The 17123-nt window shown below is 46.4% G+C and overlaps 1 protein-coding gene across 1 annotated transcript in view; it reads left to right on the top strand.

Moving 5' to 3' along the window:
• The window catches only part of KCNN4 (potassium calcium-activated channel subfamily N member 4), a 453327-nt gene that overhangs the window by 355544 nt on the left and 80660 nt on the right, over positions 1 to 17123 (top strand). The window contains exon 6 of the mRNA XM_086929858.1: positions 8526 to 8644. Within this exon, the coding sequence (XP_086785984.1) occupies positions 8526 to 8644 (119 nt within the window). The remainder of the gene's footprint in view (positions 1 to 8525; positions 8645 to 17123) is intronic.

The raw sequence follows: 17123 nt of genomic DNA, 5'->3' as shown, positions 1-17123 counted from the left end.
TCCAGTGGTAGAGTGAGCAAGGGATCCACGTTTTCGGCACCAGGAAATAACTGAAATAACATCATTCCCTAATTTCCAATGACAACACCCTCACGCTTTAACCAAAAAAGCCTGGACTTCATGCTGTAAAATGGACAAATTGGAAACATTGTCCCCCGAAAGCCTCTCTGATGTAAGTGTCATATGCAGCGGATCATACAGAAAGGGCTGTGTAACTCTCTTGAGCTATTAGGATGGCTCACTTGTCGGATGTAATGCTCTGCCATGACTGCAGGTAATTACTTATTGTGCCTTCTACCAGGTGGCCATGTGCTGCCAAGGTAAACCTAAAGCAGCTTGGATGCTGAAGCAGGAGGGGCTGGGGACTGGGTAGTGATGTGGGGGGATTGAGAAGTACATTGTCTATGCTGGCCTAGAAGTTGGCAGGTGGATCCCCTGGCCCAGCTTTGAAAGGACTGAGAAGCCTGCTACTGAGGTGGTGGGTGTTGATGATGGATCTACACCATACCCCTTCCTTAAACTCAAAAGGGACAGAATTGTTAGGGATGCTTATATATGGGTGCAGAAAAGCCAGGGAGCATGCTGTGGCCTTACTGTTTTAAAAGTGCTCCAGTACAGTGTCCGCCTTCTCTCCAAATAGACCGGTGCAGTCAAAGGGCAAATCGATTAATGATGCCTGAACATCATGCAAAAAACAATAAATCTCATCCATGTGTGAATCCGAAGCACCAGGCTGGTACCAAAGACCATGCCTAAAAAGTCTGCAGTGTATAGTCCTGAACAGATTACATAATTTGCCGCATCTTGGCCATCATAAATTATATGTGTGAGGTAGGAGTCAAATTCATCTCGGACTGCCAGCAAGATCTTGTTGACCATGTCCTACAATGCATGCAAGTACCGTACAAGGTGACAGCTAGCATTCACAAAGTGAAGGGTAGGACTGGCTGAGGAAAACATCCTTTTCCCAAAGTCCCCATACATTTCAACTCCTATCTGGAGGTACTGAAGGAAACAAGTTCAGAATCATCCTACTTGTAAATGCCTGGACAATTAAGTTCTCAAGCGTGGGATGCTAAGAAGAAAGGCAAGGTCACCTGTGACTGGTCTGTAGCATCTGTCCATGTGCCTATTTGCTGTCATTCAAGAGCAAGGCTTGGCCCAAACGTCCATTAGCATGTCAGTTAGGGCCTTATTAAAAGGAAAAAGTGGCTCTGAATGGGTTAACGGGACAGGGATGCTTTCCCTGTTTTGTTGTAGAGAACGTACTGTGATATTATGCATTGACAAAGTCTTTCTGAGCCTCCAACACATTAATACATTTTTAGGATTTGTAAATAGTAATATTTTTTAAGGTTAGGTGAAGATTCTCTTTTGTATCTGTCAAAGCCGAGCCAGACTGCAGAAACTCTGTCAAGATATTAATTCTGACCTCTATAGTAGAGAGTTGCAAGTCTAAAACTTCAGCCATGTGCTTCATCACTATAGCACATGATGTTGAGTCTTCTGTTGGGGAGTGGAGGGTGAGGTGGGGCACACAACCCAGTGTCAAGGAATATGTCCAAATCACTGGCCTAAACCCTAAAGGAGGTTGTCACCATAATAGTGGGATGCATCACCTGTCAACTACACTGCTATCGCCCAGGCCATGCTGGTGATGATCAGAATCTGACCCAAAAATGTTGCGGAGTATTTGTGGGCAATTCCTAGATAATGACAAAGTCCTGTGAGAGTGTGAATGAGGTTGCGTTGGGAATTGCATAAAATGCAACTTTGGTTGAAGCAGTGTTGGATTTGTTTCGCAGTTGTACAAAACAAATAAGTTCTCCTTTGGCTTTGGAGCCTGAAGCAATGTGGCAGAAATTTGCATTGATTTTGGTGCTGTAATCTAAGGGCATGATTAAGAGTTTATTTATTTGATTTATTTTGAAGGTTTTATATAGCGCGTGCAAGACCCTTGTGGGTATCCGAACTCTTTACAGGGCAGATGTAAGAAACAAATGCCAAACATCGAAAAATATAAGTGATACGAATACATAGTGATAGATAATACAACTAGTGGATAAAATATACTGAGATGTGAGTAAATCAGGTAAATTTGGCCGTGAGAATTGATTTCACTTCTCTTTTGAAGGAAGCAGTGGAAAGGTTCAGTCTTATTTCTGGGGGCAAAGCATTCCAGATTCTAGGGACCACTCCTGAGAAGGTCCACTTGTAAGTTTTCTTCTTGGCAAATCGTTTCGGTTTCAGAAGAAGATTCCTGGAGCTCCTGGATGACCTATTGCCACAAGAGAGTTACCAGTTTCTAGGCTAGATAACTCGGAGTATTGTGAAGTACAGCCTTGTGCGTCATGCAAGCAATTTTCAGATGAATTCTAGCCTCGAAAGGTAGCCAGTTAAGGACTCTAAGGTGTGGTGAGATATGACAGTTTGTTGATTGAGGCTCTAAGAGGAGCCATCGTAGATCTGGGTTGGCCGCAAAGGGCGACACTCCTGTATTCCACTCTTGGGATTACTAGAGCTCGAACTGCCTGTTTGAAGTCATTCGCGGGTAGGAAAGGTTTCATTTTTCTCAAAGTGTTCATCTAGAAATGTGCTCCTTTTGGAGAGGTGCTGATATGCTTCTGCATATTTAGATTTCTTTCCAGAGTTACTCCCAGCGATTTCGCTGAGTCGATAAAGAGAGGATGTCCTTTGAGTGTTGTTATAGGATTCATCCAATCGAGGATGGAGGTTGATTTGTTGGAGGGAGGGCGATTAAGAGGAATTCAGTTTTGAGGGTGTTTAGTTTCAAGTGGTTTTCGACCAACGAGGCTGTCCAACGGGCGGCGGTCCCAGTTGACCGCTGCGGTCTTCCACCCGCCGTATTACGATGTTCCCGATGGGCTGACGGCAGTGTTTCTGACGGCAGTGTTTTTTTTTTATATGTGTCGATGCAGGTGTGCATTTTTTGTAGGCCTGGGGGGAGCTCGCAGAGTTTCACTATGCAAAATTCCGCAGAGTCACTGAAAAAATTCACAAATTTCCGCAGAGTTCCAGGAGCCGGCAGAGTAAATTTAATATCAATTTCAGGTTGTGGTAAATAAATTCAGAAACTCCTATTCTGTAGTTCATAATATTGGACACTAGATGTCTCTGTAGCACCAAATACATATAATTTAAGCTACAGGTTTGAAGTTGGTGCCCACAATAAGTGTAATCTTCGACACGCACACGAATTAACTATTAAAGCAACCTCCTGCATATTCTGCAATTAGCGCAGAGGTAGAGTCGAAATCATAAGTCACCTGTTTGTAAACCACTCTCTTTACTTTTGGTGTGATCAGTCAAAATCAGCAGGTCAAGTAAAGGTCCTGTTTGAATTTGGTTATATTCATTTATTAATGGGTCCAGCTGCTCTAGTCTTTTTTCCCCCTCAATATATTTAATTAAACACAGAGACAATATTTCAGTTTACAAAAGAAGTCTGCAAACTACACATTGATGAGGATTCGGACTGCTCGCCACCCTAGCGCATCAACCTCTGCAAGTCTGTAAAGCACAGTCTGAACATGAAACGGACTGACAGACATCTGAGCCGAGGTTCCCCCTAAGTATGGAGCAGACAGTGAGATAAATGTGTCCATCAAACAGATGACTCACCTCTCAGAGAGCAATCACCAGCCGGGGAGCACCAGGCCAGATGATTGGTTGGGAGTGTGATGCATTCTTCTTACCTGTGCAGTACACTCGCCACCAGTCACTGGAAAGATCCACAAGGGGGTAGACATTGCTTTTTTACCGCAGCGCTGACAAACTCCTGCGCTGCATTCTTGGACCCAAGCTGTCAGCACGGTCGGTAAGCGATCCTTCAAAACGAGGCCTGGAAGACAAACACCCAGACAAGCAGTGTGCAAGTGCATCCAAGAAGAGGCTTGAGAAGCAAGATTCAAATAATAAACGTGTCAGAATTCAGAACAAAGGTGCGTTTCAAGCCTCATTCTGAATGCTGACACGTTTATTATTTGAATCCTGCTTCTCAAGGTGGTTTTGGTAACTTGGACGTCGCTTGTCTGGGTGATGTGTGTTCAGGGCCAGGGGTGTTGTGTCGCTAAACTCCGCTTTGCGGTGGCTTGCGGAGTTTTTGCAGAACTTCGCTCTCCAAGCGGAGTGCAGAGTGACAAAAACTCCATGTACTCTGCCAGCGGAGCAGAGTTTACCGCCTGCCCTTAATTTTTTGACTGCAGTGTACACATATACATAATACATGTGAAATATACCTACTACCAGTACTTTCACATTACTGAAGTTGGGACCATATGTGACCAGCCCTGTCCATGGGTAAACGGTACAAATTGGACTTTGGTGCCAACATGGTTGTTTACATCGGGGTCAAGATGCTACTGTGAAGGACAGCCCTGGAGGAAGGTATCCACGTCGATGAAACGGAAATTGGTGAGTATGCACAACAAATCCTTCGACTCCGCCGACTCGAAGCAGGTGGTCCCACCTCCACAGTCAGCTCGTCGGTAAGCCAATTCGTAATTCGGACGGCGGTGAACTTCTCTGTACCGCCCTATGACAGCTGCTTTTCCCTGACCACCGTTGAGTCAGTTGGCTGACGGTGTCGGCGGTACTCCAACAGCCTTTCATTCAGCAAACCATCAAACTCATAATATAGCGAGTGGACTGCCAAGTCGGCAGTGGTGAATCCAACGCCACCACAACGGCGGTCTGAAGACTGCCAAACTCGCAATCCGGTCCTAAGTCAGGTTGTGTGTAGGAGCCTGAATCCGGGCAGATCCCGCAGTGGGTTCAAGAGGCACTGATGGCATCGATGATCGATCTGCCATTGGTAATCTGACTGGAGGCCTCCTCAGATTCATGGGATCCACAGGTGCACCAGAGGAAGCCGGATGGGTGCCAAAAAAGCTCACTAAGGCTTCCCTGAAAGCCTCAGTTTGCTGTGACGTTGCAGACAGACTTGACAGTGTGAGGTGCAACACGGTAAGTTGGCGAATCAGTTCCTCAGTAGTAGACCAAGACTGAGAGGCACCTTGACATTTACATGACTCCACTGGTTGAGAGTGGTGGAACGGCGCAGAATCCTGCTTTGTTTTCATGTTTTATCTGTGACTCACTCACCTGAGGATTTTGGATGAGAGGAAGATTTTTTGTAAAAACGGCCTCAAAGGTGGGAATTGGTCAGTGCCCTTGACTTCGACCAGCAGCAGGACTTATGTGTCTTCCATCTGTACACAGTGATATGAGTTTGGCTCTGTGGTCCCGGATCGCCTTGGGATTCATAAGGGTGCGATCTAAACGAAACCTTACGAGTGGGTCAAACTTAAAAAACAAAGATATCCCTTGTGAGGATCTTCACAGACATCTGTTTATGACAGTGTCTAAAAGGCTTAAACCCTGTGGTTGTAGGTGGGGACAAGTTACCTTGCACACCGTGAAAAGAATTTTAAGCAAAAGTACATGAAAGACGAGGAGAAGTTTGGGAGTGAGTGAACGACAGATCCAAGACCAAAGGCACAGAGAGAAAGGAACTCACATCAGCAGGGTTAGTTCTTACATGCGCCTTTGATATCTCTTTGTTGAGAGGACAAAGCTGTCACAGAGCTGCAGGAGAAGTAGTACTCTGAAAACTCTTCAGATCCAGTCTGGTGCTTGGGGGATGCCTAGACGTGGGTCCCTTGCTCACTTGGCCACTGGATTCAAGCTAGCCTGGCTGATGAGAGTTGTTAGCCCGAAACCGGTCCCAGGATGCTTGTTTCCGATCCAGGGAAGACATGGCTTAGCAGTTCGGGCTGAACTGTTCCCATGAGGCACAGGGTCAAGCTTATTTGCATATAGCTATATCTGAACTGGGGTGGCGAAGTGAGCTAAAGAACGACGATGGATTCAACCCAGATCTGTGACTTGGGTTGAGTGTCTGAAAAGTTTCAGCGCTCCGTCCATCATCTCCTTGTGCTTGCCTGGGGGTATTCACATGATCAGGAATCTGGAATTAGAAGTATCCATGAGAAACTGAAGAAAATTTTACAAAGATTGTTTAATGCTGACACACAGAAGAACCTACGCATATTGGTGCCATTCTTTCCAAAACTCTGTAAGGTATTCTGGGATTATTTGTTCACATATTTAGCATGTTTTTATAGCGTCAAGTGTCAGAGCACTAAATCTATGCACGTAGAAGTGTTTCAAGATTGCGTAAAAGATTGAAAAAAATGTAATTTGAATACATAAAGAAGTGCCTCCAGCATCCTGACACGAGATGAGATACAATGTCACAACACTATGCAAAGTTTGTAAAGTTCTAGGCTTTACCAATGTAACGTTCAGAAAGAAATGAGAAAAAGAGGAAACAACCGAGTCTACATTTGGAATCATTTTCAGACAAGTCACTGGACTCAATAGGTATCACCTTAAAATACAGGCTGGGGACAGGGTTCCTTCTGGTTTTTGAAATGAGAAACTGTAAAGAACGAGGGAAGTAAAGAGACAAGGGATCCCAGACAGTGGGATTAGCTGTGTGTACGTTTGCATTAATTTTGCAGTAACAATAGCGTACCTGGAACGCTCAAAGAAACGAAGACATGGAAACAGTATACATTCTGGTGCAGCGTTATTGGTTGCCTAGAAACACTGCCTCTGGAAAGCAAGGTTTAATCCTGAAAATGTGTTTTTGAAGTGTTAGTTTGGAAATACCAGACGAGATACCAATGCAGAATTAACACAAGAAGCAATATGATCTCAGATGACAGGTCGAAGTGGAGTAGTACAAGATAGGGGGAACGGTTAGGAACGCCTCTTTTACCTACATGAGAACTGATAGAGAAGCATGAAACACGTGAAATGAAGTGATATAAGGGTTCAGAGGACGAACCTCAAGTCTGCCATGGAGGGGGAAAACAGTAGGGTGAGGCCTACAGTCAAAACCTGGTGGTGACGGACAGAAAAAACACAAATAATGCTCCCCATTCTCTGGGAGAAAACTCCTAGGGTCATTATTTTTTAAGTTTTTTAAACTACTGCTTCCTGAGCTTGTATCGAAAAAATTAAGAAAGTTTACAAATTTAGTGAACGTAGGGTAGAGGAGTTGGACTAATGGCTAGGGCGGTCAACCTCAAATCTGGGGAACTGGGTACGAGTCTCGGCAATGACGCTGAACAGCCTGTGATTCTGGTCAAATCACTTAATCTCCCTGTGCCTAACAAAAAAATGATTGTGTCCTCATGCAACACAACTGGTGCTATGTAAAGCGCTCTGATACCCGATACCTTCAGGTCAAGTTCGTGCTATATAATATTCCGTTTAAAAAAAACAGCTGTTAAAACCGTCTGTAGCCATCCACCGAACGTTTTGTACCTTAAAGAAGCCACCATGACAGCAGTTCCTTTCAAGGTACATAGATGCCAGATAGGCCGGTGGTCCTTTCTAAATTTGGCAGAAGGGAGTCTGTCAAAGTGGCAAAAGTAATGTCCTCCAACACTCTGACAGGCTGAGTATCACCATGAAAATGCCTAAACCAGGTCCTACTTGAGACACAACACAGTTTTTAACCCCACTCACTCATACACAGGTTTGTGTCCTTAACGCTGAATGCTGGTTGCTCCTTTACAGGTGGTGGCTGCAGTGTGTACATTTATCAATTGATCTGTTCTCCTACAGTTGAGGGTTGAGGTGGTTCTCTCTCTTTCTCAAGTAAACTAATGACCTACAAAAGATGACTGGAGATGCTCAATCTATTTTAAAAGATGAGGGCTGGGTGTCTTACCCAGTGATGCCAAGACAGGTTGGATGGCAGTCTAAAAATGTTGCAACAGACCAAGCTTGCTATGTTGTGTTATTGAATACCCTGGAAATGGAGATGAAAAGATTGGGGGGCATATTACCAACAACTAGCGATAATTATCGCTATGTTGGCTTAGCGGCAATATTTTTATCACCGAGCTGCGGCGATTTTTATCGCTTAGGAACCTTGCTATTATCAAGGTTTATCTCCTAAGCGATAAAAATCGGCCGAAATGCATGAATATCGCTGAAAAGTCAGCGATATTTATGCATTACCGAACTAATGCTCTTAGCCATATTATCCACCTACAATTGGATAACATGGCTAAGAACTGCTCAGGGGCGGGTGTTAGCTTTTGGAGATATTCGCGCTTAGCGCCAATATCACCAAAAGTTGGCAATAGGAGATAGCGATGTTAGCGACTGTTTCCAGTCGCTAACATCTTGGCACGCCCACTTTGCATGTCATTAGTGATAAATTACTCTGACATGCAAAGCGGGGCCCAAGATGGTCGCTATCTCCTACTAGCTGTCGCTTACTGGTGTTAGAGACAGCTAGGTAATAGGGAGATCATTTTATCTCCGCTTTCTTGGCTTTCAAAGCCAAAAAAGCGGAGATAAACCCCCTTGATAATATGCCCCTGGGATTCTGACTTAAGGTTTGGAAAATACAGAAAAAACACTGCAATCATGTTAACCCACTACTCTTCCTATTTGTTTGATCCTTGATGTCTACTCGACAGATTAAATGCGCTGCAGCCAATGTTCTGCGTGAAGCCTGGCTGGTACACAAACACGCCAAGAGGAAGGAACCAGCAAGCATGAGACAGCACCAGCGGTACCTACTGAGAGCCATTCACACGTGAGTATATCTGAATGCACTATACACACTGACCTTATTTTATTTATTTATTTGAAAAGTTTTATATAGCGCTGGCTAGACTCGGAGGTATCAGAGCGCTTTACATGCGATAGGTCATTGTTTCAGAAAATCATTGCATAGTTACATCAGCTACAGTAACAGTTGCAATTACCAGTATATGCTTAGGAGAAAAAATTGAGCTTACACAATAATATAAGATAATAGCGCGTGCATATCCAAGACACACGTCTTATGAGGAATGGAAGGAAGTGGGGGAAAGGTAGACAGGGGAGAGGAAAGCAGACAGAGTCAGGTAGATCTGAATGGGGAAAGTACACCTGGGGGAACAAAGCAGTCAAGGCAGTCAAGGAAAGAGACAGATAAAACTGTGAAGAACCGTGAAAAACAATGTCCGATGTCCAGATGGGTAGGTGACGGCCAAGGGGGTGACCCAGAGACAGACTCCGCTATAGCTGCATACGACAGCTCCACCGGGCAGCGGACCTTGGTTTGCCACCTCACTCCTGGGCGCCTCCCTTCCAAAGCCAGACCTCATCCACAGGCACAGAATGGATCATGTTGTGAAGCCGACCATATCCATCAACTGGATAGAGAGTTCTTCGATCCAGCTAGCCAGGGTTGAGCTAAAGGTTTGACAAATGAAGCCTACTGGTCCTAAACGGGTTGGTAAGTGTATTACACAGTCAGGCACAACATATAATACACCCCGATTCCTCACACTCTCTTTTCCTCTTTTTTGTATAATCCTCAGCTGGCTCGTTATATATTGACACTGGGGTCAAGGCTCTCCTTCTTACTTTCTCTATTTTTTCATTTTTCTGTTGGCAACCTTTCACTCTTTTGATATTCTATCATTGAACATTTTACAACTTAAAATACTAATTCCATATACCAACTTTTTTATACCAATGTCCTCTAACTCAACATGTTCGATCTTCCACTGAATTTGTAAGTGAGCTACTCTTTCTAGCCACTTTTCCTCTAACCGTCTGTTAGCCGTCTAGGGTATTCTATCCGAACAATAGGAATCTTTACATCACCTTCTAATAATGTTTGCAGAGTACAATGATCACTAACATCTAATAAGAGTACATTGAAGTACCAGATGAGAACGAAAACATAGTCAATCGGACATTGTTTTTTACCTATGAAAAAAGATTGTGCTGCTGGGAAATCAGATGAAAGCGGCGATTCAAACTTATCAACCAATTATTTCTTGCCAATTTTGATGCCTCTTACAGAATGAAAAGTCTGGGATACAGCAGTCAGAATGTGGTAGGCAGATAATAAGAAATTCTCTGACTGGTAGAATCATTTGAAGCGGCGGTTGCAGTGGGTCTGATCGCAAGTAAAGCCGGCCACTGTCTTACCTCTGCAGCCCCAAAAGCTTCTTGCAGTCCCCAAATAAATCTACGACCTATTCCTCATGGAATGTGGAAAGCCTGCAATACTGGACCTGGTATTATCTGTTCTACATGACATGTTATCCCCCAGTTCGGGAGGAATAACTCCAAATACCCAGATTGAGAAGTGCGGATGTCAGCCAGTAACCAATGCCAACGACACAGTATCCTCATACCCACATCTGGAGAACTCGTAATTGATGCATATGCAAGAATAACATTACCACCTTGGGAACCCAAGCTAGTCCATTACTAGTGTCTTTGTACATGTGCACCCCTCTGCAGCCATCCGTAGGTTCCCCCACTACCATCACAAGAGGCCACGCTCAACTCGAAGGAGAGCCCCTTGTACTCCTGCCTCAGTAGAACTTGAAAGTAAGCATACTTCAGTTTGATCGCACACGCCAAATCACGTATTCGTAATTCAAACACAATGTGGGCCGGGCGACCACATTAAAGTACCCATTCTAGGGAATTGTTTGTAAAGGTAATGGGCATAGAAAGCTCAGAGGGCAGCTTATTCTCCAATGCAAGTGTCTCGGAATAGACCCAAGTTTCCTGTCACCTCAAAGTCTGAATTGCAATGGCTTCACAAAGTGCAGTTTTGGACCTTCTGCCATAAACAGTCAAAATATGGTTGGGGCGGGGTATAGAAGACTGCAGTAAGAAAGGCACCCACAAGGACTAAGATCTTGACATGCGTATATCTATTTAGAGAGGGCAAGACCCCGCAATTTGAACCAGGGTGAGGCCAGGACGTATTCACAAAGCTGGTCCTTGTGTGCCATTGCAAAGACCCACTAAAACAATGGAATTGAAGGTGGCATGAACAATCAATCCGAGGGCATCAATATCAGTGGGCAGTTCACAACAAGGAATGGGATTCTGACTGGTTTACAAACAGGGAATACATCAAAGGTGTTTTATCCTCGCACAGAAGAAGGGTGGAGTATACAGCCTCAAATCCTAGCACTCAGTGTGCCCCAATGCATCATGGTAAATGCAGTGCATGATAACACTTCAGTAGTAGTCTTCAATCTTTCACCCTTGTTGGTGCAGGCTGTATTGTGTAACTCTACACATGTGCTTCTGGATTCATCCCTTCATCAGTAGAGTGTAACAAGTCATTTTGGGGGTGCTGGAAATACTGCCCAAAGTCTTCTCAGGTCTCTGTACAACGCACTGGCTGCTGGTGCATCAACAAAGGCTTATCAGCTCAGTAGCACAAGAGAGTTTCTCCATAGAGGACGGTGGGAGCACACCGCCACACATACCAGCACTCAATTTGCCCAAATGGATCATGGTAAATGCAGGTCATGATAACAGTAGTAGTCTTTAATTTTTCACCCCTGTTGGTGCAACTCGTGCTGTGTAACACTAAACATGTGTTACTGGACTCATTCCTTCATCAGTAGAGAGCAACAAGTCAATTTGAGGGTGCTGGAAACATTGCCCAAAGTGTTCTCAGACAACTCACTGGGTACCGGTGTGTCATGTCGTCACGCCTGACTCTACCTAGAGACAGAGCAGGCAGACAGGAAGCGGAAAGGCAGAAACAGGAACAGGAACACTAATCTAGTCTGTAAGCCAGTTACATCCTGGCAGGGAATAAAGAAGGATGTGAAAAGTCTAGCTCCGACTCCTGTGTCGTTTATGTATGGGCAGAGCGCGACATTGGCGACGAGGGTGGGATGCCATTACCCCACAACAGAGTCGCGTAGCCCAGCCGCCTACACGGCCCAAAACGACGAGTCCGTGGTTTCCCGCGCCGGCTGCCTGGAAAGGCGCGAGAAACTGCCTGGAGCCGTGACCCGGCTAGACGACGCCGCGCTGCCATCCGAGGTGCACAGAACAAGGAGTGTGCACACGCATCACCGGATGACCAATCCCCAGAACAGCCCAAGTACCGAGCGGCGCCACGGCAAGCGCGGAGGCCCCGCCCCCTCGCGGAGACGCTGGAACAAGAGCAGACGCGAGGGTGAGTCCCGCTACAGCTAAATAAGAGCCTGAAGCAAAGAGAGCGTAAATGTAGCAGCTAGTGCAGGCGTGTGGTCGAAGAACGTCTGGGCTAAGAAAATAGCGTCCCATCTGGCGGCCATCTTTAGGTCAGGCGCCGGCCCTTGAATAACCCACGCCTCAGACGCGGCGGCCATCTTAGAATCAGGCATTACTCATTTCAGGACATAAGGCCAGCAAATAAAGCGGGAAAACAAGCTCACATTAATCAAAAGGGGCAAGAAAAGCAAAGAAACACATGCCCAACTACAACAAACCCCAGCAACAACGAGAAAGCAGGGAGATACAACAGAGGGTAAGTAAAACTCTGAATTAGCCAAACTACTATCCAAGCCTCACATGTCTGACACTGAGCCTAACAGTACCACTGGAAGACACGTAACAGCGGGCCCAGCAGCACAAGCCAACGCAGCCATGATGCCTCAGGCGTCCGTGGGGGCACCTTTCATGCGACAACCACAGCCGCTGACACTGACGCCCGGCAACACCATGGGACCCGCATGGAAAACCTGGAGTGAGGATTTTGAAGATTACATGGAGGGCTCTCTAGTACAAGACTCCAAACGTAAACTGGTTGTACTGCGAAATCTAGCAGGCCAAGAGATAGCGCAAATCATCAAGGAGATGCCGGACGCAGCAACTGCCACCTATGACGAAGTGAAAGCTGCCCTTGATAGAGGATTCTTACACAAACGCAACGTGGACTACGAGCGATATGTGTTTAACCTGGCCACCCAAGAGAAAGGAGAATACATGGGCGATTTCATCGTGCGTATTAAAAGGATGACGCGATACTGTGAATTTGAAAACTTCAAGACGGAAGACGCACTGCGACTTCGCATCATCGATGGATGCCAATCTGAATCACTACGCAGGCGACTCCTGAAGAAACCATACACCTTAGAAGAGATTGAAGAATTAACAAGAATCAATGATCAAGCGGAGGATCATGCCAAGCGAATGGAAACTCACAAGCCCGATCATAAAGAACACGCCCTCCGAGTACAAACACGCAAGACCACTCGATCCGTGACGAACACACATAGATCGAGCAAACACCACCATAGCTCCCGGAAAATGTCACCCAGACGAGAATCACGACGTACCAGATCCACCAAATCAACACCTGCATGCTATCGATGTGGACAAGAATACCCCCATTCGGGACAATGCCCAGCAATTGGCCAGCGATGTCATCGCTGCGGAAAAGATAATCACTTTGAGATAGCATGCCAAGCCAGACAATCAACACGCCAGTCTCCCATCACGCGACCTAGCACACGACACCACGCACGTGCTATAACGGGAAGAGAGAGACACTCATCCAGCTCCTCAAGATCAAGTAACCGATCAACAAGCTCATACCAACCGCGAAGCCGATCCACGAGCACGCATTACTATCAACATCATACGACAAGCTCACATCGAGCGCACAGATCCACATCCAGCGACTCATCGCCACACACACCTGCGTCGCAAGACAGTGACGAATATATCTGCATGGTGTCTGACCCGGACCGTTTGAAACGATATCCCAAACTAGACATCATGATAGGGGACCATCCAGCAAAGTTCGTCCTGGACTCAGGATCATCGCTAAATTATATCTGTGCGCTGGAGTACTACAACATGAGAAATCGACCCAAACTGGAGCCAGCAGCGGTTCGTATATTCACATGGATGTCTCGGAAACCCTTACCGTGTCTAGGTCGGTTTCACACCACACTGACTTTCAAGGATAGGAAAGTTCCAGCATACGTCCATGTGGTAGAGGGACCTGACGTCGCTGACTGCCTGCTCAGCTTGCCAACAGCTGAAAGATTAAAACTAGTGGAACTGCTATACATGACTGAAGATGCCCCTGACATCGTGGCGAAATTCCCAAATCTCTTCAAGGGCCTGGGAAAACTAAATCACTTCAAGGTGAAGCTATACATCGACGAACGTGTAACACCCATTGCCCAGCATCACAGGAAGGTGCCCTTCCACTTACAGCAAGCTGTTGATGACGAGCTCCAAGATCTTTTACAAACAGACATCATTGAACGCACATCAGGACCCACCCCCTGGGTATCCCCAGTCGTGGTAGTCCCGAAGAAAGGACAGGACAATAAAGTCAGACTATGTGTGGACATGCCCACACCCAACACCGCCATCGAGCGAGAAAGCCACCCAGGACCACACATAAGTGACATGATCACGAGACTCAACGGCGCTACAATATTTTCCAAACTTGACCTTAACAAAGGATACCACCAGCTAGAGCTCCATGAACAATCAAGGTACATTACAACATTCACCACGCACCAAGGCCTGTTCCGTTACAAACGTTTAAATTTCGGCATTTCGTCAGCTGCCGAAATTTTCCAGGAAGCCATCCGTAGAGTCATTCAAGGGATTCCTAATGCATTCAACTATAGTGACGACTTGCTAGTATTCAGTAAGGATCGGATCGAGCACGATACTGAACTGGACAGAGTATGCCACGCTCTACTGAAAGCAAACTTGATGCTAAACGCCAACAAGTGTGAGTTCCACAAAAACACCCTGAAATTCTACGGACACATCTTTTCAAGTGAAGGGATGAAACCAGATCCTGACAAGGTAGCTGCACTTGCTGACACCCCGACACCCCGAGACGTGAGTGATCTCCGCTCTTTCCTCGGAATGGCGAGCTATTGCGCACGCTACATCCGTGATTACGCCACCATCAGCTACCCACTTCGAGAACTCACGCGTCAAGGACAACCTTTCGAGTGGTCACAAGCATGCGAGCAAGCCTTCATGGAAATCAAACAGGCTGTTGGCTCAGCCATTAATCTTGCCTATTTTGACACGAACAAGAGAACAGAGATCACCGTCGACGCCAGTCCAGTGGGCCTGGGTGCCATCTTAGCTCAATATTGTGAACACTCTGATCAACGCCATATCATCGCATACGCCAGCCGCAGCCTCACGGACACGGAGAAAGCGTACTCCCAGCCGGAAAAAGAAAGCTTGGCCGTGGTATGGGCGTGCGAACACTTCCACCTGTTTGTATATGGCAACCACTTCACCATCGTCACTGACCACCAGGCATTGATCACCATATTTGGAAATCCCAACGCCAAGATGCCGCCACGCATTGAGTGGTGAGGGCTGCGTCTCCAAGACTACATATACACCATCGTCCACAAGCCTGGAAAAGCTGAGAATCCAGGTGATTACATGTCTCGGCACCCCTTATCCAGCGCCACGACTGCACAATCCCTAGCAGACGACTATATCCATTTCGTCATCGATGCAGCATGCCCTCCTACAGTTCCCCTTGAGGGCATTCAAGAAGCATCCGCCTCGGACCCACTCATTCAAGCAGTCATGGCCCACATACGTGCGAACTTCTGGCGACATGTCAAAAATACACCTCAAGGCTCAGAGACACACCTCCGCGATCTCACAGCTTTTCAACGCATACACGATGAACTCTCCATCAGTGACAATGGACTTCTCTTGAGAGGGGGGAGAATTGTGGTCCCACACAAGCTGCGCCAAGGAATCATCAACCTGGCCCACGAAGGCCACAGAGGCATAAACGCTATGAAGAAGATCTTGAGAGAACGAGTCTGGTTCCCTTCTCTCGACCAGATGGTAGAGTCAACCCTAAAAGACTGCATGACTTGTCAACTGGTTAGTCGCGAGGAACCTCCAGCCCCACTTCAAATGTCCGAACTTCCAGACGGAGTGTGGCAACAAGTCGCAGTCGACTTCTTTGGACCACTGCAGTCAGGACAGTACATCATAGTTGTCATGGATGAGTACTCAAGATTCCCTTTTGCACACATGATACCATCCACCAGAGCAACAGCAGTCATCCCCATACTAGATGAAATCTTTGCAGCATGGGGCATTCCTTCAAGAGTTAAATCTGACAATGGACCCCTGTTCAACGGCCATGAGTTCACAGACTTTGCAAAACACCTCAACTTTAAACACCAGAAAATCACTCCCCTATGGCCACAAACCAATGGCATGGTGCAGCGATTCATGATGACGCTGAAAAAGGCAATCCAGCAAGCGGAACTAACACACAGAGATATCCAGCAGACCCTGAATGAGGTGCTGAGGGCCTACCGGACCACTCCGCATAACACCACGAACCAGTGCCCAGCCACAATAATGCTGGGGAGAGCACCCCGCACTCGATTACCCACGATAAGCACGACGTCCCAACCACGGACCATCACCGTTGATCACAACACGCTGGTTGAAATAGACAGAGAAAAGAAACAGAAGATGAAGACATATGCAGACCGACGCCGGCACGCCAAAGACGTCGACATCCAAGAAGGAGACTGGGTCATAGTACGAGGTGACCGGCGAACAAAAGCAGATAGCCGATACCTGGACATTCCACTGCAGGTTTACAAAAGGAAGGGAACAATGATCACAGCAAAAGCTGATCACAAGCAAATAACAAGAAACATATCGCACTTCAAAAGATACACTCCCTCAAACCGCCGAGAAACCTCCTCAAGTCAAGTATCGAGTGACTCAGCCAGTCAAAGTGACAACAACGACCCTCATCATCACGACTCTCCAAGAATTATCAGCAGCTCCAGTCGGCATGGCCAAACGCCAGAACAAGAGGTCCGTCCCAGACGTCAAGTAAGGAGACCCAGGCGACTTGTCGAAGAAATGTAGGGAGAAGCAGGACTTTGTACAAGAGGGGGAGATGTCATGTCGTCACGCCTGACTCTACCTAGAGACAGAGCAGGCAGACAGGAAGCGGAAAGGCGGAAACAGGAACAGGAACACTAATCTAGTCTGTAAGCCAGTTACATCCTGGCAGGGAATAAAGAAGGATGTGAAAAGTCTAGCTCCGACTCCTGTGTCGTTTATGTATGGGCAGAGCGCGACACGGTGCATCAACACAAGCTCGTCAGCTCAGTAGCTATCACAAGCTTAATGTAAGCTTCTTCTGCTATACTCATTAGTATGGGCATATCTTAACAAGCAATCATCTGCTGCAAAAGACACAAGGCAAGAATATATTGCTTATT

The sequence above is a fragment of the Lissotriton vulgaris genome, chromosome 7 (assembly GCF_964263255.1).
Source record: "Lissotriton vulgaris chromosome 7, aLisVul1.2, whole genome shotgun sequence".
NCBI lineage: Eukaryota > Metazoa > Chordata > Amphibia > Caudata > Salamandridae > Lissotriton > Lissotriton vulgaris.
Note: the sequence above shows the minus strand (reverse complement) of the source record. Positions and strands in the feature narration are given on the sequence as shown.